Source organism: Cynocephalus volans, chromosome 2 (assembly GCF_027409185.1).
Source record: "Cynocephalus volans isolate mCynVol1 chromosome 2, mCynVol1.pri, whole genome shotgun sequence".
In the NCBI taxonomy this organism is placed as follows: domain Eukaryota; kingdom Metazoa; phylum Chordata; class Mammalia; order Dermoptera; family Cynocephalidae; genus Cynocephalus; species Cynocephalus volans.
In genome coordinates this window covers 225,290,461-225,313,843 of record NC_084461.1, presented here as the reverse complement: position 1 = coordinate 225,313,843, position 23,383 = coordinate 225,290,461, and the positions used below count along the sequence as shown (strand labels likewise).

Genomic DNA, 23,383 nt, shown 5'->3' with positions numbered 1-23,383 from the left:
AGCTGAAGTTGCCTAAACAGGCTCAATCCTCCCGAATGAACAAGCATTCACATTGCCGTTTCCTTAGAGGGCAACTGGTTGGGTGAAGGCAAGCAAACCAGACATCTGCTGTGGGGCAGCACAAATGCACAAGGAGATGCAGACTTTGGAAAGAGAATCGAGCGTGATCCCCAAAGCTCTTCTAACTCATGTGCTTGCCTTCTCAAGCTTGCCACAGCTGCAGGCACCCAAGAATACCCGCTGTGTTCCCAGCTGGCCGGCCCTCCTGGCCGGAGCTCCAGGCAACCTTCCTCCTCTGCTAAATAATGCATTAGCTGGTGTCTGGGGTTTGTAAATAAAGCACACCAAGAGAACAGGCATTTCCAAAGTTGCTTACTCAAAGGAGGAGAGGAAAAAAAGCAGAATTTAAAACAGTTGTTGTTTGGCAACATTAAAGTAAATCAATAAATGCAGAGCCACCACCTGAGCAAAAACTTACCCCGTTCTTCCAGTTTCTCCTCCTCAGCTGTGAAACTTTGTCACCAGGCAACAAGACACTTGCCACTGCAGGTAATTAGCATAGTCTCCACGCCAGCCTACAAAGTGAGGGACACAAGGCTGAAAGCGTTTCCAAGACACCCAGATTTCCCGTCAGGCCTGGCTTGTCCCACGTGGAGGGGACCCGGGCCTCGGATCCCTGTGATTCCTACAGTTGGGCTTTTTCTCCTGGTGTACCCAGCAGCGCTGTGGGAGCCCATTAGCATATCAAGACAAAGCTGGCTCTCCATGGCAACCGCCTGATGTGGACGTTGCTACAGAGGGAAAAAGCCACATGTGCCCTTTTTACGGGAAACATTATTTTTACATCCATAGCATTCAGTCCCATGAAATATCATTCGACTTCCTTCTAATTTGTCCAGATGTTTTTCTGCTCTTTGTTTTTGAAAGGGCTGTCTTTTATCTGTTTGTATGAATGTAATTATTACTTGCAATTTTGTTTCTCTTTGTACCCTTCTTACACTATTAAATCTGAGTAACTATAATGTTCGTAAAATCATGCAATTCTGAAATCACTTTTTCTCACTTGACAGCATGGCCTTAAATGCTGATATATAGTTTCTAAAATCTGCTTCTTGAATGAATGTGCGATACTGAGTCTGGTGGACCTTGCTTTTCCTGTTGTTTCCAATTTGGCACAATATTATTCAATCTTGAATAAGTCTGCAGTTAATATATTTATTTGTGTATTTATGGTCTTTATTTTCAGTTTTGTTTTTCCTTTAAATTAAATTTATAGAAATTGAGAAAATCAGCAAAACATGTTAGGTATTAAAATTACTATGCAGATAATAAAATAACAGTTTAGAAAAATTAGAAAATTCACATGGAGAAATAAAAAATAAAAATGTTCTAAATTTCTCCCCACAGACATGAATTAGAAAATAAATAAAATAATTAGCAAATAAATAAGGTATTTTAAATCCAAAAATAATCTAAGCAAAAACATTTTTGTGAAGTACAATAAAAGCAAAATGAAATAAATTTTAAAAATATAAAAGAAATCATTAAATATGAGAGAGTTAACTATAAAAGTTTGAATATATGAACACCACCACTATTTTATGTTTTTCATCCAAAAATAAAATAAAATACACCAATTGATTTAGAGAGTAAATGGATTTAAATGAATTAGCAAATAAAGATAACTAGAAAATTAAGAATTACCTGAAATCCCACTACCTTGTATATTTCTAATTAGAATATACATAAAAATACATAATTTAAATTAGAATAAAAATAACGTAAAAATAATTCAGCACAGATACACAAAAACAATTGATATTTTAAAGAAGCAAATGTACAAGATTATAAATACATTTTAAAATATAGATATGTGAAGTCTTACAAAAATTAAAACCACTCATAATTTCAGCACCTGGATGGAACTGTATATTGTATAAACTTCCAGACTTTTAATACATTTACAGCATCATGTTATGGCATGGTTAGGCAATAACAATTTGGTAAATTTATCAATGCTCATTTTTTGATGGAATGCTTCCAAATATACACCAATTACTAGTTTGTCAGGTAGCTGACATTTAATGCAATCAGGACTAAGGTTTTTGTTATTGTTAGTTTGCTTTTGTTTTCCTTTCCCTTCAGAGGAAAGAGTCTGATCTCCAGGGTCATGGCCCTTGGGCAAGGTATGGTCCCAGTAGGTACTGTGAAGTCCACAGCATCTGCTCTGCACCGGGCCAGGGGAGGGCACCAGCAATAAACGTCATACTGCCTGGTCTGTACCCACTCCCCTGTCCCATGCATCCATCTGCTCATCTGTAAATGGAGACAGTGGCTACTTCATCAGGTCTCTGTGAAAATTAGACAGTAGTGAAAAGACTCTGCAGTCTGTAATGGGTTAGAAAATTATTAAATGTTACTACTATCAGGTCTAGAACTGAATGCAAGTTCCTCCATGAGGGAAATGAAGAGACACAGGAAGGTATATCAGAAAGGGTCAACACACTGCTAATCCAGGGGGAAATCCCCAGTTTGAAAGAATATGTCTGTCTCCTTGCGGATCTCTATTGACCTGGGTCTGAAAATTAGAGTTCAGGCCAACCTGGATTTGCTTCTGAGGAGACAGAAAGGGGAGAGAGGGAGGGAGGAGGTGTGTTTTCAGTACAGTCTCTGGGCTCCTCACTGGATGGCTCAGCTCACGCCACACGTGTTCCCTGTCCGGGGAACCTCCCCCAGGCAAAGACTGCGCAAGACGATTGCAGCCCTGTCCTGAGAAACAACCCAAACCCATGAGCAGACATACATTTCCAGTTTGCCAAGGTGAGGGACTTTTCTTCTCACTGTGGTTTGTGTTTTCCTGACACCTCTGAGCTTAGGAATGAAATCTCCGTGTCATTCACTAACCATGTCCTTGTAACCGTTTTGCAAAGGCAAGAGAAGAGGGAGAATTTGGAGAGGCAGTGGGATTTTGAGATGTCTTCTTTAGCTCAGGAGCCCAGTTTAACCCGCAGGCCCTCCTTAGATGTCTGCCAGGTTGGGCTCGACCTAGTCTCCTGGTCCCAGAGGTGTAAGGAAGGATGGGCAGAGACCCCCAGACTCCTTCCTGGGCTGGGAGGGTGCAGTCCCTCGGCTGAGACCCTTTGGTCTGGTGCTAACCCACCACCTCTGAAGGCCCAACTCCAGGCTACCCTGCCAGCCCTCTGGGAAAGCATGAGTTCTTGGGGTGTGCCATGGCTCACCCCTCAGTGCTGCCCACTCTGGGGACCTGGCTCCATGGCCAGGTGGAGGTGTAGTGTTGGTCAGGTGGGGCTGGTCCCATGGGCAGTGTCAAAGCACAACTGGGAGGCAGACCGCGGGCACTGACACTACGAAGCTTGTGGTATGGAAGGCCCACGGCCACATAGCAGTAATGCTCAAGTTCCCAAAGCACGTCTTGAGGGTGAAGGACATAGATTTGATTAAAAATGAAGTAGCATGGATAAAAATCACCCCTCAAAATAAGGAAGAATTTGAACCGCTTCTGGCTGCCCCCACACATCCTGATTTGGAGATAGCTTTCCCATCTTTGGGAGCCAACCAGCTAGCAGAGGTTAGACACCTGCTCTGGGGAGGGGCAGGGAGTGGTGGTTGACACAATGTCATCGGGGGACAGGGGCAGCCATGCTAGATCTCCTTCAGGCGGCCCTCACTGGCTTTCTCAGAGTTCTCTTCTTCTCAACTTGACCCCGAGTTACCCCAGGGCCGGACTCTGTCACTCAGTGCAGATGCCCAGCAAACCCTAAGGAGTGCCCCCCGCTTGTCGTCCTCTGTGTTGACAAAGCAGATGATCCTATTGCACAATTATTCTAAGATCCCCCAGAAGGGTGTTGGCAGAGCTAAGCAGGTCTTGACCAGAAGCAGGACCCCCTCTTGCCACTGCATCTCTTCTTCCTCCCAGAGTAGAAAAGAGTCACCCCTGCTCTTGAACAACATCAATATCTGCCAGAACCCACCTAAGGAGGGAGCCCTGGGCCACCCCTGCGCTAACCTTTTCCAGACCCATGATCATGCTTGCTCTCCCTGTACTCCTGTGCGACAGGTGTGGTCAGTGTGTCAGAGGATGAGCTAATGGCAGCTCAGAGAGCATTGCTGCCTTGCTGGGGGTTCCCCAGGCAAATGGTGAAGGTAGAATTTAGGTCCAGGTTTCTCTGACTCCAAAGCTTTTCCCAAGCCAGCAGCCCTCTCCAGCATCTTATTTAGTTTAAAATTGACAGGATAACGATGGACACACAGTTTATCAACTCTTGAAGAAATACATTTAGTTAATCACCAGACCATAGACCATTTCAAGAGTTCTATCATTGCCTTCAGATTAACATAGTTTAAAACCAATGTTTAGAAAGCACAGCTCACCTTTGGTTAGATGTCTTCGCACTGCTGGAAATGGTATCTTTCTTCAATGGTGCTGAGAATGATGGGTCTTCCTTGGAGCTTATCCTTTTCTTCTGCACACTGTTCTGCCTGATGGCAGCATCACAGATGACCACAGGCAAAGTTCTAGAACCCTTTCTGAAAGGGAAGATGGCAGAGGCTGGCTCTCATTTCCTAGACCCTAACGGGCACATTTTGCTCCCCTGTCCCTACTCCCCTTTCAAATTCTAAAGCCGAGTAGCAAGATTAGCAGGCTTCAGCATGCCAACTCCACGTGCTTGTGGCCCCAGAAGGATCAGCACATGTCTTTTTCAAGCTGGTGACCCTCACTGTCTCCAGCCTGGGCTTTGCCCTTGGTGACAGCCTCAAGAGCAGTCTGCTCCCCAAAACGGGGGCAGGTGGTAGGGTCACAGACGGAGCAGGAGAGCCGAATCTGCACTTGAGGCTTTGCAAGCTGAAGCAATACATTTGATCATGTTTTGCCTCTGTTTGTTGTTGCTGTTGTTTGTCTGGATAAAATGGACCAAAGAAATGACTTCTCTATTAGGGAGGAATAGGTGGATCTCACCTGGAAGTTGCTTTCTGCTTGTGGGAAATCTGCCAAGTAAAGAATTAGATGCAGGGGCTGGGGAACCCTAGGACAGGTGATGTGGCAGTGGGGCTGGAATGGGAAGGTGAGTGGGCACTGTCCCCACCAGGGCACATGGGCAGCCAGGCCTTGTCCAGACTGAGGCCTGAGGGGTCCTGGTGTGATCCATGCAGGTGGAGCCTGGAGGGCATGTGGGGGATGGGCTCTGTGGGCCCCTGAACATTACCATGGCAGAGGGGCTGGAGGGCACAAGGGGACACGATTTGGTTTAGTTTGGTGGAACATTTTGAGCAAAGACCTGGTCTTGGAAGTAGAAGGAGAGCCTCATGGAGAGACAAGGAAGAACACAGAGCTGGAAAATGAACTGAGGGACACTGTGGAGGCTTTGGAACTGGGCTCTACAAATCCCTGCTCACTGGAAGGGATATTGCAGGTGGAGCTGGGGGGCCTCTTCCCCACACCCTTCTCAACAGTGCGTTTTGCTACCCTTTGAGACTCTTTCCTACAGGAATGGTCAATGATGGCGTTTCACTGGTTCCATTTGCAGTTCCTGATTGTAGAAGTGTAAATCGATGCAGCCTTTTAAGAGAGCAATTTGGCAATATGTAGCAAAATGGGAAATGCTCACACTTTTTAACTCAGCAGTACCATGGCTAGAAATCTGTCTCATGGGTGCACTCACAAAAGTATCCAGAGATTTATTTCCAAAGGTGGTCATGGAAACATTGTTTGTGAGAATGAAGCCTACCACAGGGGACAAGTCAGCCGATGATGACCCACCCCTACAAGGAGGCCTGCGGCTGTGGAAGGACCGCAGCAGAGCCCGTGAGCTGGTCTCCGCACAGGAAGGCAGGGCAGGGGGAACTGTGCCTGTGATATGAGCCCACATATGAGCCATCAGAAAAACAACTGTGTAAGCATACAGGCAGGCAATACTCTAGAAACTGTTAACCATGGGTGCTTCTGGAGTACGAGCAATAGTTTAGAGACTCATATTTCCCAGCCTTCCATATTGTTTCATTTTTTTGACCACATACATATATTATACTTGCATGTCAAGGGCAGGGCAAAGAGGCTGAGATGTGGCCCTGGAAGTCCAGCGTGGGCTGTGAGTGAGGCTCCGAGCCTGCTTCCACATGTGCCCTGGACTTCTTCACACCTGCACTTAAGGCAGCAGCATGTTCTGCATCATGTAGAGGGATGGTGACTGCAAGGACACACCTTCAGTAGGGTGGGTGGGGCAAGGGGAGCCTGGACAATAGTGTCACTGCATGCTTTGGGAAGTCTGCAGCGTTCCTCAATGCCCTGGCCATGCGAAGCCCTGAAAGCCCCACTGCTCCCTATTCATGTTCCTGCCTTGGGATATTTGGTCACCACCATGGTTTTCTGTCCCACAGGAGATACCCCGGCTCTGACAAGACCATGCTGCAGAGGTGGCAGGTACAGTGGCTCCTCCAGAGGGAACCCCTGGGAATACAAACCAGAAAATAGCTCAGGCACCAGTGATGGAGAGAGGAAGTGTGCAGATTAATCAAGAAGGGAGCTTGCTTTCTTAATTTACCAAAATGTCCCAAATATTTTCCTGACAAGATCTCAGGGATGGAAGGTGATTCTTGAGCACTGGAGTCAGAGTTGGGGAATAAGAGAGCATGTGTGTGCAAGTGTGCATGCACGTGTGTGTGCCATGTCCATGAAGGTGCGCGTGCACACACACACACACACACACACAGAAGAGTGGGGGTGGGCACGAGGGTCAGGCTTGTTCCTGTGAGGACGCACGTGGCTCCCAGCTGGGATGAGGTGACATTCAGCCTCAGGTTCTCAGCGAAAGGAAGAGACTCCAAGGGTGTCAGTCATTGAAATCAAGGAATTATGAAAAAGTAACTCTTGGTTACTCACCTCCAAATTCCTCTCCCAAAGAGCAGGCTGAGGAAAGCAGTGACTCTAAGCATGCAAATCCCATATCAGAGATGACAGCTATATTGGACTGTTCATTCACCAGATGGCCTTGGAGAATTTTTCCCAAATACAGTCCCCATCTCCATTTGTGACTCTTCATCTTAAGGCAGAGGACCCCTAAGAGGGAGTGTTATCCAGGCAGTCAGGGATGGGAAAAGGCCCAGAGGAAGACAGATCTTGCAGCCCATTAGGGAGGGCCTCTTTCTGCAAATCAATCCTGGCGATCATGGGGTGATAGATCCATAAGGGGGCCTCTTTCTCTGTGACTACCATGTTCTCTCTGCTTAGTTTTCTAACCACAAAAGGATCAGCAGTTAGTTCACCCCCAGCATTAGTTCTATTATCTTAACCAACCTTTGAGTATCACATCCAACATTTAACACAAAAGAACGTTTTATCCGTGGCTTTGGGTTGCTGCACTGTTTTATTTTCCCTGGCCACTTGAGCCTCCTGAATACACTTGCTTCTGTTCACCCTGCAATCAGCGGGTGCCTGTCTGTGTGGGCACTGCCTCATGCACAAGATGTGCAGGCAACAACCTCGATGCCAGCTGCCTGTCCCCACCAGCAGAGCCAGGGTCTCCTGCCGAGGGCTGAGGGTTAGACCCCATGGCCTCAGGAGGATGTCAGTGTGTCTGGTTTATTCCCTTTGTTTCCTCTGGCAGAAAAGGGACATCAGCAATTTCGAGTATCTCATGTACCTCAACACCTTGGCCGGGAGGACCTACAATGACTACATGCAGTACCCAGTGTTTCCCTGGGTCCTCGCTGACTACACCTCAGAGGTAAGGCATCTGCATGGAGCCTACGCAGGTGTCCTGAGGCTTTCTTACCCTGTAGCTAGAACACCCAAAATCAGCACACGGCTTCTGCTAGGAGGTTCAGTTACCTCCACCTGGGGACCTGGGCCTGAAGGCTGCTTGGTGCTCAGATCTCTGGACCCCATGGTGGCCTTAGAGTCTGCCTGGCTTCCTGTCCCAGCCCCACCTGTGAGACGATCAATACGACTAGTACAATTGCCAGTGTGAGCCCCAGAGGGCTTCCTGGCTTCCTCTCTACAACAAGGGCAACTGACACCCATGAGAGGTAGTCACAGGTGAGGTGGCATGGTGTCTGTTCCTAGAATCAACAGAGAGAGCAAGAGAGAGAATGTACCACGTTCCCTATAGCTTGACCAGCAATGGAGATGACAGTATCTGGGCTTCACCCAAGATCTGGACTGAGTCATATAGCAATAGGAGAAGTTATTGGCAAGGTCAGGTCATTCATCTCTTCTGGCCTCTGCCCCTGGACCTTAGTAGGCAGGGAAAGGAGGAGGAAAACTACACAGCTGGGCCACGGTGATGGCTGTGCCTGCGTGGTGATGACCAGCGAGGGAGCAGTGTCCCAACACCCCAGGCTCTGCCATCTAGAGATGTGTTGGGCCATGTGTGAAGGACAGAAGGTGGCTGGGCCACTGGTTCAGAGCATCCTGTCCTGTCCTGTCTAAGGCTGCTGGGACGGCAGACGCTGGGAAGTGGAAGAGGGGGCTTAATCTTTTGTGACCTCTCATTCCCAATAAAGACACTTAGCACAGCAGAGCCTCTCTTAGCAGCTGCATGTGCTACGTACTGGGCTAACGGGCACTCTGAGGCTGAGGCATTTCGGGGCACACAAATCCCAGCTTTAGCTCACTGTTGCAAAGTGGTAGTTTATGCACCCCTTTTGTTTAGCCCATATCATGTATTTAAAATTTTGATTACATACCAGCACTTAAAAATTGGGAGTTTTTTTTTCCTGAAAATCTGGATTTCCAATATATTTTGGAAAATCAAGAGATCTGGCAACTGTGAACAATTCTGACCTAGCAAGACCAAAGACCAGCTGAAGCTGAATGTGGGTGTCCACGTGTCCCCTTCGTCACTCCCAAGGGTCTCAGGAGGGGCTACTTCCTGCTTGCTTCCCTCCCTTGCCACCTGTCCCTGCCCTGGCTTCTGCAGGCCTTTGAGCTGGGACACCCTGTGCCCCAGTGGAGCTGTGGCGATTCTCTGCTAGTGAAAAGAAAGAGGGCTAGATAGAGACACCCCCTCCTGTAAAGAAATGCAAACCCTGGGAGCACTGGGCTTTTCTGCTAACATGCAGAACCTCTCTGCTGAAAGAAAACATCTCCAGGACACCTGGCTCTGAGACTCCTCACATCTCCAGTGTTGTGTATCCCAAAGGCAGGGAAGGGGCGGGCAGCAGGTTCCACTGCCCAGAGGGGAATTGGCCTGCAGGAAGGTGGGGATGTGCCTCTCTCATTTCCTCCCAAACAGGTGATTTTTAACTTCCTGTAAAGCCAGTTGGATCCTAAGCAAGGACCCTGAACTATGAGAGTAAATTATAGTTACTGCCCCCATTGAGGGCAGGAGCCAAATGCCTCCTAGACAACAGGAATTCTTCTGAAAGTCTGTTTTAGGTAACTGGTGGCCATGTTCTGATTTGGGTCAACTTGGAACAGGCTCACTGTGAACTCAATCTTCCCCTCCTCTTATTTTCCATCTCTCCCCTATTAAGTCTTTGTGGATCACTGAGTCTGGGGCCATAAAACCATGGCATACCAGCTAATCGCCAGAAGGGCTTCAGACCGGATGACAATAAACCAATAAAGAGAACCATAAAACTAAAGAGCATGACTCTTGGGGCACAAGAGGGCGTGGGGGAGTTAACTCCAGCTGCACATCTGCCTTCTAGACGTTGAACTTGACGAATCCCAAGATTTTCCGGGACCTATCGAAGCCCATGGGGGCTCAGACCAAAGAAAGGAAGCTGAAATTTATCCAGAGGTTTAAAGAAGTTGAGAAGACTGAAGGTGGGTAGATTTCAGCTTGGTGTTTTTTGCAGTGCTGTTGATCTGAATGCCTTGAAATGAGAGTTGCTAATGATTTAGGGGTCACCTAGCCTACAAATGACTGCATTTGAATAGAGAGGTCTCTACTTCAGTGGTTAGCACCCTGGCTGCGCAAGTGAATCACCTGGGGAGCTTTCAAAAAATACTGGGATGTCCAGGCCCCACCTCTAGAAATTCTGATTTAATTAAGTCTGTGGTCAGGCATGGCCCAGGTGATTCTAACATGGAGCCTGAATGGAGAAGTATCATGCTAAGAGCTAGTAACTCCCTACCTGGGACAGGCAAAGGTGGAGAGGACCAACATTCATTCAGCACTTTCTTTATACCAGGCACAGGCCAGCCTGCATTCATAGAGTTCATACATACAATGGTCCATTCCACAGAGAAGAAAACTTAAACTCGGAGAGTTTAAGCACCTCATTCAAGATCACAGCCTCTCAATGGCAGAGCCTGCATTTGCCTGGCTCTAGAATCTAGTTCCCAAACTTTGTCCACCTGCACATTACCTTTACAATGCTTGCCACATTCACATGCCCCCTGTATTCTTATTGCCTTAATGTTTTTCTTTAAGTCTATTCACTTCCTTAACTTCAATGCACATGTTTTTTTAATGCTGTTTTCCAGCATGGTGCAGCAGCATGTCTGCTGCCTGTACCAGCTCAGATGTGGAAGCACTTCTCAGCCATGTCCTTTTGTTGCAGGAGACATGACTGTCCAGTGCCACTACTACACTCACTATTCTTCGGCCATCATCATCGCCTCCTACTTGGTCCGGATGCCACCCTTCACCCAAGCCTTCTGCTCTCTGCAGGTGAGCTGCTGCCCACTCCCCATATACTCTAACATACACACACACACACACACACGCACAGCTATATCACACAGACCAGGACCTGAGCTTGGACAAGGAGGGGACCCCACTGCTAAAAATGCAATCTTTATAAAGCCAGTATTCCCACTTGATGTTGGTTCCAGGATTCTGGTCCATCCAGCCAAGACAGGCTGTTCTTCATCAGTTAAACCTACACAACAGAGTCTTGCAAAAGACTCTAGAAAATAGGGAAGAAGATTTATGGAAAAAATACTTAACATAAAGAAGATTTAGTAGAAAGAAAAAGCAGGAAACTTGGATACTAGAAAGGCAGGCCGGCAAATATTAGAAAAATGAATACGAGGTAGAGTGAAAAGAATATGACTCAAGACATCAGCATGCATAAATCTGTGCTAAGTACAAACAAAATATTTGAAGACCGAAACGAACGGCTGCATGAAGAACCAATGGATGCACCCATAAACTAACAGACCGTTGTTATACCAGTGGAGGGCTGCCAGGTTTCACAAATAAAAATACAGGATGCCTAGTTAAGTCTGAATTTCAGATGAACAGTGGTTTTCAGATAAACAATGACTTATACTGAAAAATTATTTGTTGTTTATCTGAAATTCACATTTAGCTGGGCCTCCTGTATTTTACCTGGCAACCCTAAACAAGTTTAAGTGAGCCAGTCTGACGTCCGCATGGGCGCTGGTGTCCAAGGCTTATGGGCTTTCTGGGACAGTCTCTCATGGGCAGTGTTGTGTGAGTGCTGAGACATTCTTTTCCTCTCTTCCCCTCCCAACGCCATCACCGGGATCCTGCTTCCAAGGAGTCCGTTATCCCAGGGGCATAGCTTTTGAAGGGGTGACCCCTCAGGTAGCCCCGCTGCAGCCAGCTGGCTCAGCCGACTCCAGAATGAATCCATCACAGGGCCTGAGTTTATGGGCTGATCTGATCAGACCTTGCAGGGATCCTATGGAGAGGAAGGCATGAGCCACGGTAGGCAACAGGCCACTGAACACACATGGACTTGCTCTGACACCTAAGCCTCATCTCTAAAGAGCATGGATGTCCCAGAAACCGTGCGTTTTTGTCTGACCTCACCTGCAAGGTCATTCTTTGTGGTCACTCAGAGGACCTTGACTCTGAGAGACAAAAAGGCCACCCTGGGTCAGCACTAAAGCCAACTCCCAAGCCCTGGGCAGGAACAGGTAGGCAAGGTCAAGACACTTTCTGCAGACAAGGAGCCAAACCCTCCTGTCTTCTGTTTCTTGGCACAGCTTTCTCTCTCCTTGACAGCAGGGCCTGTCTAGACACTGTATAACCCCCTCTCCCTGGAAATACACTCAAAAATAATAAATGTGCTTCCCCTGAGCCTTGCTCAGGCAACAAGCATTTTAAGTAAGTTTGGTTTGGAAAACAAATGGTCCCAGAGCTGTACCCCATGCCAGCAATCCCATCCAGATGTTGCTCATTAATCCACAAGAAACGATCACTGTTGATGGTGATAGTGTTGGATTCTGTTACTTCTTTCCATCCAGAGAGTTTCAGTGTTTAAATGTTCAGGATGCTTTTGAAGTTTTCTCCTGCTCCTTGGGTCAAATGCATTAAAGCCAGAAGCCCCAGCTCTACCTGCGCTAAGTGTCTTTTCACATCCAGAGAGATGGAGTGAGATTGAAGCAGCCTCAGCTCTGAAATTTGCATCCCAGATCTGCAGCTTAATAGATGCAAAATCTCCTGCAAGTTATTTTACCTCTGGAAGTGAGGGTTAATTATGCACATCTTGATGGACTGTTGAGAAGATTAAATGAGAAAGTGTGGGGAAAGCCCCAGCTCAAATCTTGACACTATGCAGGTGATCAATCACTGTTAGTTCCCTACAGGACAACTAACTGCAGGCCAAACTTGTTCAAGCTGGTCTCCTCTGGCTGAAGCTAATTTAAGGCAGTCTGGACTGCAGCAAGGTATTCCAAGGTAGCATAAGCCAGACTAAACAGGTATGCCAGGAACCCATGGGGAGATTTGGGTTACAGCCAAGTTGAAGCTAATCACTAGTTTGAGCTTATCTTAGCTAGTTTAGTCCTTTGGTAATCACACAAAAGTAGCTTGAGGGCCGACCCCGTGGCGCACTTGGGAGAGTGCGGCGCTGGGAGCTCGGGTTCGGATCCTATATAGGAATGGCCGGTGTGCTGGCTGAGTACCGGTCACGAGAAAGACAAAAAAAAAAAAAAAAAACTAGCTTGAGATGGTGTTAACCAGCGTGAGATGGTCCAAGCTAATTTGGTGTGCTTTAGGTGGCACAAATGCAGCCACCTTAGTTTGAGCTAGTGACTCCACACTGAAGTCTCTGTTGTGACTCCCAGTTTTTTGGGCTCAAATCTGTCTTCAGCAGATTGGACCATCCGAGTTGGAATCATTTGGCCTCTCCATGTGTGCTTCTGAATTGGTCCCACTTTCCTAACATTTAAATGGCTCTTCTAGTGGTTCGTAATCCCCCCAAGCCTCTGAAGCCAGCAGAAGATCCAGCCATCTCCTGCTTCTTCCCTAGAACAAAAGATGCGTTTTGGCTCTCAAGGGAATGGATACAAAGGTTACATCTGTGGGGGGATGTGCCCAGCTCCTCTTTGGGAGTCCTAGGGTCTTCGCAGACCTCCTTAGGAATGTTCTGGCATATTCTTAAAGTCAAGCTCTTCCCCTCCATCCCACCAGGACTCCAAGGGCAGGCCTGTTTCTTCTCAAGAGATGTTTGCTTCACCCACTGTGGTGACAAGGAAAGGGGACTCCTGTAGTCTCGACAGCCAGAAGTGCTGACGTCCCACCTCAGCGTGGATCATGGAGTGGGGAAGAGTAAGAAATGGGGGAAGGGAGTGGAATATGTGCAGAGAGGACTTCTTCACTTAGTGGAGACCAGAGCCGGTGTGCACTTAAGAGTCAGCACGAGGAAGTGCACACTTTCCCAGTCTGCATAAGCCAATTCTGCCTCTCCTCTACCAGCGTGAATAAGCCAGAGTGGAGACACTCCTGGGACAGGCTGGGGCTCAGGGCCCAGTGTCCTGGTCTCTGCTGTGCCTGACCTTGAGCAGATGACTTTCTTTGGGACTCAGTTTCCTTACTGGTGAAATAAAGGACGTGGTGAAATGACTGTTTTTCATGACAGCACAAGCCTCTAATACTCATTAAGCTCCTACCGTGGGCCTGGATGGTGCTAAGTACCTTACATGTATTATTTAAAACATTATTTTTCACTTCTTTATTGGGGTAAAATATGCATAACATAAAATTTGCCCTTTTAACCATTTTTAAGTGCTCGGGTCAGTGGCATTCAGTACATTCATAGTGTTGTGCAACCATCACCACCACCCACCTCCAAAACTTTGCATCTTCCCACACTAAAACTAGGTACCCATTAAACACTAACTTTCCAATCATCCCTCCCCCAGCCCCTGGCCACCACCATTCTACCTTCTGCCTCTATGAATTTGACGACTCTGAGTCTCATGTAAACATTATCATGCACCGTCTGTTCCTTTATGATGGCTCCTTGCACTTAACAGTTTTGTCCATGCCTTAGCACACATTGGAGTTTCCTAAAGCTGATGCTGCACTGTATGCATCTGCCACATTTTCTCTGCTCATCCACCAGCACACACTGGGGTGCTTTCCCCTTTGGGCTGTTGTGGATAGTGCCACTGAGAACACTGTTGGGCCTTACATGTGTCAGTATCTCACTGGCCCCTCACAAGGTTGCAAGAGTGTTATGGAACGGACTTCAACACAGGAGCAGTCAGCACTCAGAGGGTTGGAGAGTCAGGTAGTTTATTATGCCAGTGGGCCCAGATGAGCTAGCGCTTCCAAATCTGAGCCTTGAGTTTAGGTCTTATAGGGTTTTTATAGGTGGACTCCTTTGGGTTCTTTTAAGTTTTGTTCTCTCAGCATTCATGTAGCCAGTATAGTAGTCATTGCGATAAGCAAGCATGTTTACAAAAGTGGGATGTAGTCTGTGTTGCTGTAACAGAAATACCTGAGACTGGGTAATTTATAAAGAACAGAGGTTTATTTGGCTTACAGTTCTGGGACAGCTGCATCTGGCACAGGCCTCAGGCTGCTTCTACTTGTGCTGGAAAATGAGAGGTAGCTGGCAGGTACAAGCAGATCAAATGGCAAAAGGAAGCAAGAGAGAGAGAGGGGAGGTGCCAGGGTCTTTTTACACAACCATCTTTCATGGGAACTAATAGAGCGAGATCTCATTCAGGCCCCTCTCCCCCAGGGAGAGCATTAATCCATTCATGAGGGATCAGCCCCCATGACTCAAACAGCTTCCAACACTGTCACATTGGGGATCAGATTTCTTCTGCATGAATTTTGGGGGGACAACACATCCAAACTCTATCATGGGAGTAGAGCAGTTGATTATCAGTAAAGCTGATACAATAAGCAGGTTCTGTTCTAAAGGCAAAGCAAGCTACTGAAATAATTAATTTTGTATTTTTCCAACAAGAGGGCACCGTGCTTAATCTTGGCTCCTGAGTCTCTAGTAGGTCACACTGCTGGCCTGAGGTCCATCAGAAAATAACAATGGAGATGCAATGGGTTCCACTGTACATTTTCAAGATCATATTTCCAGTTGAATGGTTCAGAACTCTTCACGGGACATTACACATGGGTATGCACCTGCAACGTGACATGTAGGCACAGCACTGCAGCATGTGTGCCACTTGCCCCTGGTGCACCCAGTGCACAGCGGCATGCAGCGTGGTGGCTCTGTGGTGGAGCACTTCTGCCATCGCTGCTGAATGGCACACATGGGGCTCTCTGGGCTCTGTGGCCTGCCCACCTGCACTACACAGAGAGCTGTTGACAGCATGGGAGCCACACACAGTCTCAGTGCCGCATATTCTGGTTCCGGGTGAAAGGGTGCTTCATTCCCCTCACATTTAGATGCTGTTAAGTTTGGGCTGGTCTAAAATTGATGATCCCTCTATCGTTGCTGTGCTTGTTTGCTTTCCTGCCCCAAATCTGCTCTTACAATGAGAAAGTCTTACAATCCAATAAACATGGCATATGCATGCCCTGTGTGATGTGAACAGGTGGCACATGCAGGCCGCGTGACCAGGCACCTGTCAACTGTGTACTCTGTTCTCCCCACCCCCTGGCAGTGCGAGCTGCTGTCTGCCAGGGCTGGGGGCTTTTCTTCCCCAACTGTAGCCCAGGTGTGCTGGAGCCCTTGGGAGTCTTGCCTGCCTGAAGCCCATGTCTGTGAGTCACCAGGAGGCCATGCCTGGCTGGGGCCCCAGTGCAGGCATCTGTTTCTACGCAGTAAGAGCACCAGTTTCTCTCAGGCCTGAAATCAGACCCAGCCTGGGTGGGGCCTAGCTAGGCGGCCTGTGCCCAGCAAGGATGCAGCGGCAATGGTTGCTGCTGCTGCTGCTGCTTCATTTAATAAGAAAGAGAAATAAAGTGCTGTGTTAATTAACTCACAGCCCGTGTGAAGTCAGCTATTACCAGCAGTGGGGAAGAGTTTTCCAAACCACCTGAGGTGAGATGGCTGGGTTTTGTGTAAGACAGATGCTAACTGCAGAGAGAACCGAGAACCATGGGGTAGCACTTTGGCCCATCTTGGCTGTTTACCTGGGAGCTCCTGGTGGAGGCAGGCCCAGGGAGCTAGCGCTGGGTCAGAGCAGAGTGTGTGCCAGGGGGAGACAAGGAAGCCAGAGCACCTGGGTCTGTGCCATGACCTGTGAGACCCCTGCCTGCCGTCTTCAGGCCGGAGGCAGCCGGGTCTGCTGGGCTGGACTCAGAAGCCTCCAGCTGGCCCTGATTGCAGCGTGAGGATGTGGGGTCTGGAAGGGCCCAAACTGTGACTTGCCCAGGATCCTTCAGGGTCTCTAATTCTGTGTAATTACTATTATACAGACTCAATGGGAAGCATTGGGAAAGGCATGTGTAGTAGGGTCAGACAGTCCTGGGATAAGCTGCTGACTCTAGAACTTTCTAACTGGTAGTGCCAAATAACTGAGCCCCACTTTCTCATCCTTTCAAACAAGTAGATGGTGGGCAGTTTGGGCCATTTCTAAGTGCTCCTATATGTCTGCTTTCCTCTTCATAGCAGGCAGCATGTGTTTCCACATGATTTGTGGGTGTCACTTGTTTAGAAAAGGGCCACACCATATGGGAAGGAGAGCTAACAGCTACTCTGGGGCCAGCCAATCCTCAGCTGAGAGCAAGATTGACCAAGACAGCTGGACTAGTGCATGCGCTGCCCAGACAGGGCGGGACCCGCGGCTGTTGCCTTATTGTATAGGGTGTTAGGGCCTGAACTTTTTCTGCAGAAACCCACGGAGCGCTGTGTGCAGCTCTCTCTTTCCTCACACTTGTGCCCCTTTACTTCTTAGTGGTGGGATTGTTTCAGACCTGCCCTGACAGTGCACTCCCTGTGTCCCACTCTTAACCCACAGCTGTCCCCAGCACGAGAGGATCCGACCCGTGCTCATATTCCCACATACCCACCTCCCCTTTCTTGATTTTTCAGCTCCTGGTTGCTTTCCCCATGCACAGATTGGGGTGCGAGCCCAGGATTGCTCCCCCTTTCTAGTCTGGAAGGGAAAATGACGTAGGGGTCAGATTTGCTCAACACCTCTTTCTGTGTGCCTAGGGTACTGCGTGAGGTACATCACTCACGCGCACACACACGCATGCCCACGTGCACACGTTCTTACATGCAAACTCACATGTACACGCTCTCACATGCAAACTCACATGCACACAATTCACATGTGCACGCTCTCACATGCACATACACTTTCACATGCACACTCGCATTCACACACTTATATGCAAACATCACATACATGCACACTCACATGCACAAATATGCACACACTCACTTGCACACACACATGCACACTTACACACACTCATGCACACACACACATGCCCACATGCATACGCTCTCACATGCACACAATTCACATGCACACGCTCTCACATGCAAACACATCACAATTCACATGTGCATACTCTCACATGCACATACACTTTCACATGCACACTCACATTCACACACTCACATGCAAACATCACATACATGCACACTCACATGCACAAACATGCACACACTCACATGCACACACACACACTCATATGCACACACATTCACACACTCACGTACACGTGCACACATTCACATGCACGCATGTATACTCATGTGCACACATATACACCCACATGCACACATACTATTGCTCTCATACCCACAACAATCGTCCAAGGTTTGCAGAAGAGGGAATGGGCAGATTAAGAAACTCACTGTGTTCATCTTGCAAGTGAGTGAGCACTGAAATTCCCGCCCAAGACTTCCTGGTTCTGCAGCCAAAGTGCTTTCCTCTTTGTGCACTCTCTTTGATGGACAAGGGACTGCTATCTATCAACAGATAGATCAGTGGCATCTTGTGAGTGAATTGTTTGCATGAGATGCTTTTAGATTATTAGAAAGAAAATCTGCAGTGATAATGAGTTGTCAGCCTGCTCATAAAACTGGTCCCATTAGCTAGATGTGTCAGTGGGTTGATTTGGGTCAGTCCCACCCGGAGGGAAGAAAAGACTTTCTTGCATATATTATAAAAACATCCGTGCATTTGGTGCCCTTGAGCACAGGCAGTTACTGAATTTGTTATGGGCGTGGGTCAAGAATTAAATGTTGTTCATACTTTCCCTACCCATGTTGGAGAAGTGCTTGAGAATGTAGCCATTGAACTCCTTGTCTGGGGACAAGGAAGCAGGTAGACTCTGTGTCTTCACACAGAAGGAGTAGTGCCTGTCATATAGAACATTCCTTTAAGGGTGCTTCCAGTTTTAATCGATGTCCCATAATGATGAACTTTTTCCTGAATTTAACTAATGTCAATGTCCAGCCACAGTCCTTGCCAGCCATTTTTCCCCCATTATTTTGCTCTTAATTTTGATTTGTCTCTTAGTGATATTGAGCACCTCTTAAAGTGTTTTAATTGAAGAAAGATACCTGGGTTTTATTATCTCTGAGCCCTTAAATATTCAAAATACGTTTCAGGCATCTTTACATATGAGTGGCGTCTTAGCTGGGCAAAGACCTGTGTGCCTTTTTGCTTCAGAGCTCTGTAGCCTTAGCTTCACTGTCTTCTGGCCTGAATGTCACGTAGAAAATCTTCCATTAATAAGAGACTTTCTTTGTTGACAACCATAAACTCGCTATTATTTTTTCCAGTATGTTAGATGTAGGTAGGAGTCATTATTCTCGGTATTCAAGAATATCTACAGAACAGATTCACGACTAGATCTTGCTTCAGTAATTCTCTCTGATCACTTTTTCTTCCAACCTCTAGACTTAACTTTGTTGTTGTTTTATTTCATTTGGTTTTGGACTTTCCTTCTGTAGGCACTCTGTAAACTTTCACTGGGCCTCTCTGCCTCTCTCCTCCTCTCTCTTCTATCTTCCTTTCCCCCTTTCCTGAGAATCAAGTCCTGGCTGGGACTTACTGCTGGCAGCCACCAGAGTTTATGTCCTCACACAGACTTTACATACAAGTAACAAAGCACCTCCAATTTTTCTTCTAGGGAATTTGCTGTTTTCTTTTGTATTGCAGAAGTGAGAAAACCCATTAATTTTGAAACAAATGTATGCAAATACATTTATTAATCTAGGAAATAGGAAAATCAGTTATTGCTTCCTTTATAAATAATACAGGCTTAAGTTTTAAAGATATTACTTTTGCTAGAATGCATTAGACAGCTGTGAAAAAAAACAACATTTTTCTTTGTGGTAATATCTTTAACCAGATTTGTAGCACTAACAATATTTCATATGTATATATTATTTTTATTTAATACAGGTAATCTTTTTATTGCCAAATCATATTGTTTCTCAGGAGATTACCATCAGCACTCATAAAAGCTGCAAAAGGGAAACAGGACTGAGAGGAGGCATCAATCTCCCGCAGATGTAAGGCTCAGGCTGTAGGTTAAATACACGAAGCTCTTAATACATTTCAATGACTGACTCATTGGGTGTAGATTTATTTAGGCACCCCCTCCCCCATTTTATTTCCATTTAAATTTAAATTTGATGGTGGACGTCATCTAATTTCAACCAAGAGCAAAGTGACCTTGTAGAAGAGACACATCCTTAAGCTGCCTGTGTGCTGTGTGTGGTTGAGACCCCACAGGTAACTGGGTCTCATGGTGTCCCTGTCCCTGTGCAGAGAATGACCCACAGATCTCACTGGATCCTCAAATCTGACTTGAACACTTGGCCAGCCAATCCCTGCCCACCAGGAGGCCCAGGTATAGCCTGCCTCAGGTGTGTGGTAGGTGCTCCCCTCCCAGAAAGAGCTGGCCCACACATAGCAGATTAAGTTTGCCCCAGGTCCCGGGGTTTCCCCAGGAGTCCTGCATGGGGCAAAGCTTGCCCTTCGGAGTTGCCTCTACGGGTTTGGCCAGTTTTGCCATTCACTGTTTTGACAACCTTGGGACAATCAGTACACTTTGAGGAGATTCCGTTTCCTGGTCTGCAAAAGGGAAGTACTGATTCCTTCCTAATGCACCTGCTGTGGGGAGTAAGCGAGATCACCTATGTATGCGTGCAGCTCTCTCAAGGCTCTAGCACAGGACAGACAGGCCAAAAGAAGGCTCCTGCCCTTCTTGACCCTTCTTTCCGTCCCCAAATGCTGATGAGAATCGTCGGCCCTCTGACAAGTGAAGGCAGCCGATCAGAGCAGCAGAGGCCACTGCCACTCTGACCCTTGGTCCTGAGGCCACAGGTGTGCTCTGCCGAAGATGGCAGAAAGGAAGAAAAGCTCCTGTTAAACAAAGGCTCAGCCTTGATGCGGACACATGAATTATTGAATCCCAGGGAGACAATGTTTCTGGGATGTCCCTAAACTGAAGTGGACCCAAGGCCCAGTTTCAGAAACTCCTGAAATCCCCTGTCCCTGGCATCTTCATTTCTCCAATCAGGATCTCGTCTGAGGCTTCTCTCTGCCTCCTCCCGACCCCCAAGATCACCTGATGAGAGGACCAGGGCATCCAGGGAAGGCATCTGCCTTAAGTCTTACCTGGCCCAAGCCTGACCACCAAGCTGGGGCTGCATCAGGCCACCTGCAGTGATGGGCCTAGGAAGCGAGGCTGCCCTTGGCAGGTGCTACAGGCACCTTGTTCTTCTAGGACCAGCCTCCTGCCCCTTGAACTCTGGTTCTTCCAGCTCTCCATCCTCAGACATATTCCCTCTGGTCAATGCTGAGACCACTAGGCCCAAAGCCCTTCCCTACCCACCCGCCTCCCCACCAAATGCCATGTTGACGTCACCAGGGCCCTGACCTGACCAGCTCTCCTCTCAACCCTGCTCCTGGCCTAGGCTTGCCCTCTGCTCAGAGCACTCTGCAGCTTCCCAACACCAGGCTTCCAGAGTCACCTCCCGGGTCAGCTTCTCCAGGAAACTTCCGCTGACCCCCAATGTAGAATGTCCGACTCTTCTCTTTGTCCTGTATTTGGTTCTTTATTTCCTGTCTGTGGCACTTGACTGTGAGCCTCTCAAGAGCCACATCTGAGTGCCGTCATCCTTGTTGCTTTGTGATAAGTGCCTGACTCAGGGCTGGTCCTCAGCAAACTCAGGGGATGGTCAGATGAACAACTGTGGTTTTCCTGCCTGTGATCTGAACTCAGATTTCCACGCGGGGGAAACACGGATCCCTAGATCACTGCAGATTGTGCATCCCTCCTCACAGCTCTGGTGCAAGGTTCCGGAGAGTGACCGCATGAACCCATGCATGAAGAGACAGGGCACACCTGCAGGGACTGAGGAACAAGTGTGTGTGGGGAGAGAGACTGGAAGAGCCTAAGAGCGGACCTTTGCCCTCGAGGCAGAGTGGCCGGGCCTGGCCACCAGACTCATGTGCACATGGCTGACCACATTGGCCCCTTTTCCCACAGGGTGGAAGCTTTGATGTGGCGGATAGAATGTTCCACAGTGTGAAGAACGCGTGGGAGTCTGCCTCCAGGGAGAACATGAGCGACGTCAGGGAGCTGACCCCGGAGTTCTTCTACCTGCCCGAGTTCTTAACCAACTGCAACGCGGTGGAGTTCGGTGAGTGCAGGCCCGGGCAGCCGGGGTGCGGGGCTCCCTTTCCTGCAGCATTCAGTTGTGAATACACAAGCCCCTCACAGGACCAGTGCAGTTGGCATGAGGTCTCCACTGGGCAGCAGCTCTGGAAGAAAGGTGGCTGCAGAGGAAGGACGCTGGGCTGCAGGCTGCCGGGATGGCGCTGAGCCAGGTCCCAGCTGTGACCTTTCCTCCGAGGGTCCCCAGGCTCCATCCACAGTGAGACGGTGGCTGGGGGGGCAGAAGCGCTGGAGAGTAGCCCAGGCCTGGCCCTGCCCTTCACCAGCCCCGTTTCCTCCACATCCCACAGATGGGTTGATCTGGGCTCTGGGAGCAAGACCCAGAGATGCTATATCTTCAGGCCAACTGTGGGGGGTGTCCTAGGGCAGCTGTGCAGGCATTGGTAGAAGCTCCTCCTCTCCTGTGCTCCAGGCCCAGCCCGGGATGAGCCAGGCCATTTTTCTTCTCAAGAGGAAGAGTAAAAAGTCCAGGTCCGAGTGGGCAGGTCCCCTGGTCACCACGTGGACCAAGAGCCTCCACTGCAGATGTATAGGAGGCTGAGTCAGGGCGCCTTGTGGAGAGATGTGTGCCCAGAGGCTAGGCAGGATGTGGGCAAGCTCTCCACCCAGGGGCAGGAGCAGCTGTGGCTGCTGGCCAGGCTGGGGATCAGCCGCTCTGCAGAGAGCACTCGTGAGCCATGGCCAACACACTCTAAGCCGCAGAGCTCCCCTTCCTCGGGCTCTTCTTCCTCCTCCAAGCAGCACATACAGGCTGTCCCTGAGACAGGCTGGGTGTGGCCCCGGGGGAGCATAGGTGAGGAGATTAGTCCCTGCAAACCCTCATGCAGTGGTTTTCAGCCCCGGTTATGCAGCCAGAACACCTGCAGAGCATTCCAAGCATAACCTGCCCAGGCCATGCCAGTGAGCCTGATCCGTGGAACTTGTGGCCTCGGCAGCGATCAGAGTCTCAGATGTCTCACACACACCAGGGGTGAGAACTGGACAAGTCCAATGGAAAGTCCCCACAAAGCATAACGAGGCCCATGACAGCAGTAAGTCAGGCATGGTGGGCGCCAAGAGGAGGGCCGGCTGAGCAGCCTGGGGCCAGAGCACAGCTCTGTCTTGGAAATGACACACATGAGGCAGAGAGAACAGGTGTCCTCGGGGAAGTCCAGAGAGCAAATGGTTATTGAGCACCTACTGTATACAGATACTTTTTTAGGCACTGGGCCTTTAGTTGGGCTCCTGGGATGGATTGCCTTGATGATGTTTATATTCTGGGCAGGGAGGGGGAAGGGCATAGAAAATACAGACAGATAAATAAGTGAAATATTGTTGGATGCTGAGATGTCCTGTGAGGAAAACAGGAAAATGGTTCAAGAGTGACTTTGAGGGACCTGTGTTCCTCTGGTCCCCAGGAAGGACCTGTCTGAAGAGGTGGCAGGTGAGCTGAGACTGAATGACAAGGAGGACCAGGTCAGGCCCAGCTCTGCAGCCAGAGAGAGCAGGAGAGCCTTTGTTCCAGCCACACCATGAAGGCTCTGGAGGGTCCGAGCAAGGCTATAGCAGATGTGTGTTGAGAAGTCCTCCTGTGCCTGGTGTTATTCTCAGCA

General features: G+C 48.5%; 1 protein-coding gene across 1 annotated transcript in view; it reads left to right on the top strand.

Moving 5' to 3' along the window:
• The window catches only part of WDFY4 (WDFY family member 4), a 265,260-nt gene that overhangs the window by 222,192 nt on the left and 19,685 nt on the right, over window positions 1-23,383 (top strand). Inside the window, exons 47-51 of the mRNA XM_063086948.1 lie at window positions 6,397-6,439; window positions 7,623-7,742; window positions 9,670-9,787; window positions 10,528-10,637; window positions 21,603-21,756. Of these exons, the coding sequence (XP_062943018.1) occupies window positions 6,397-6,439; window positions 7,623-7,742; window positions 9,670-9,787; window positions 10,528-10,637; window positions 21,603-21,756 (545 nt within the window). The remainder of the gene's footprint in view (window positions 1-6,396; window positions 6,440-7,622; window positions 7,743-9,669; window positions 9,788-10,527; window positions 10,638-21,602; window positions 21,757-23,383) is intronic.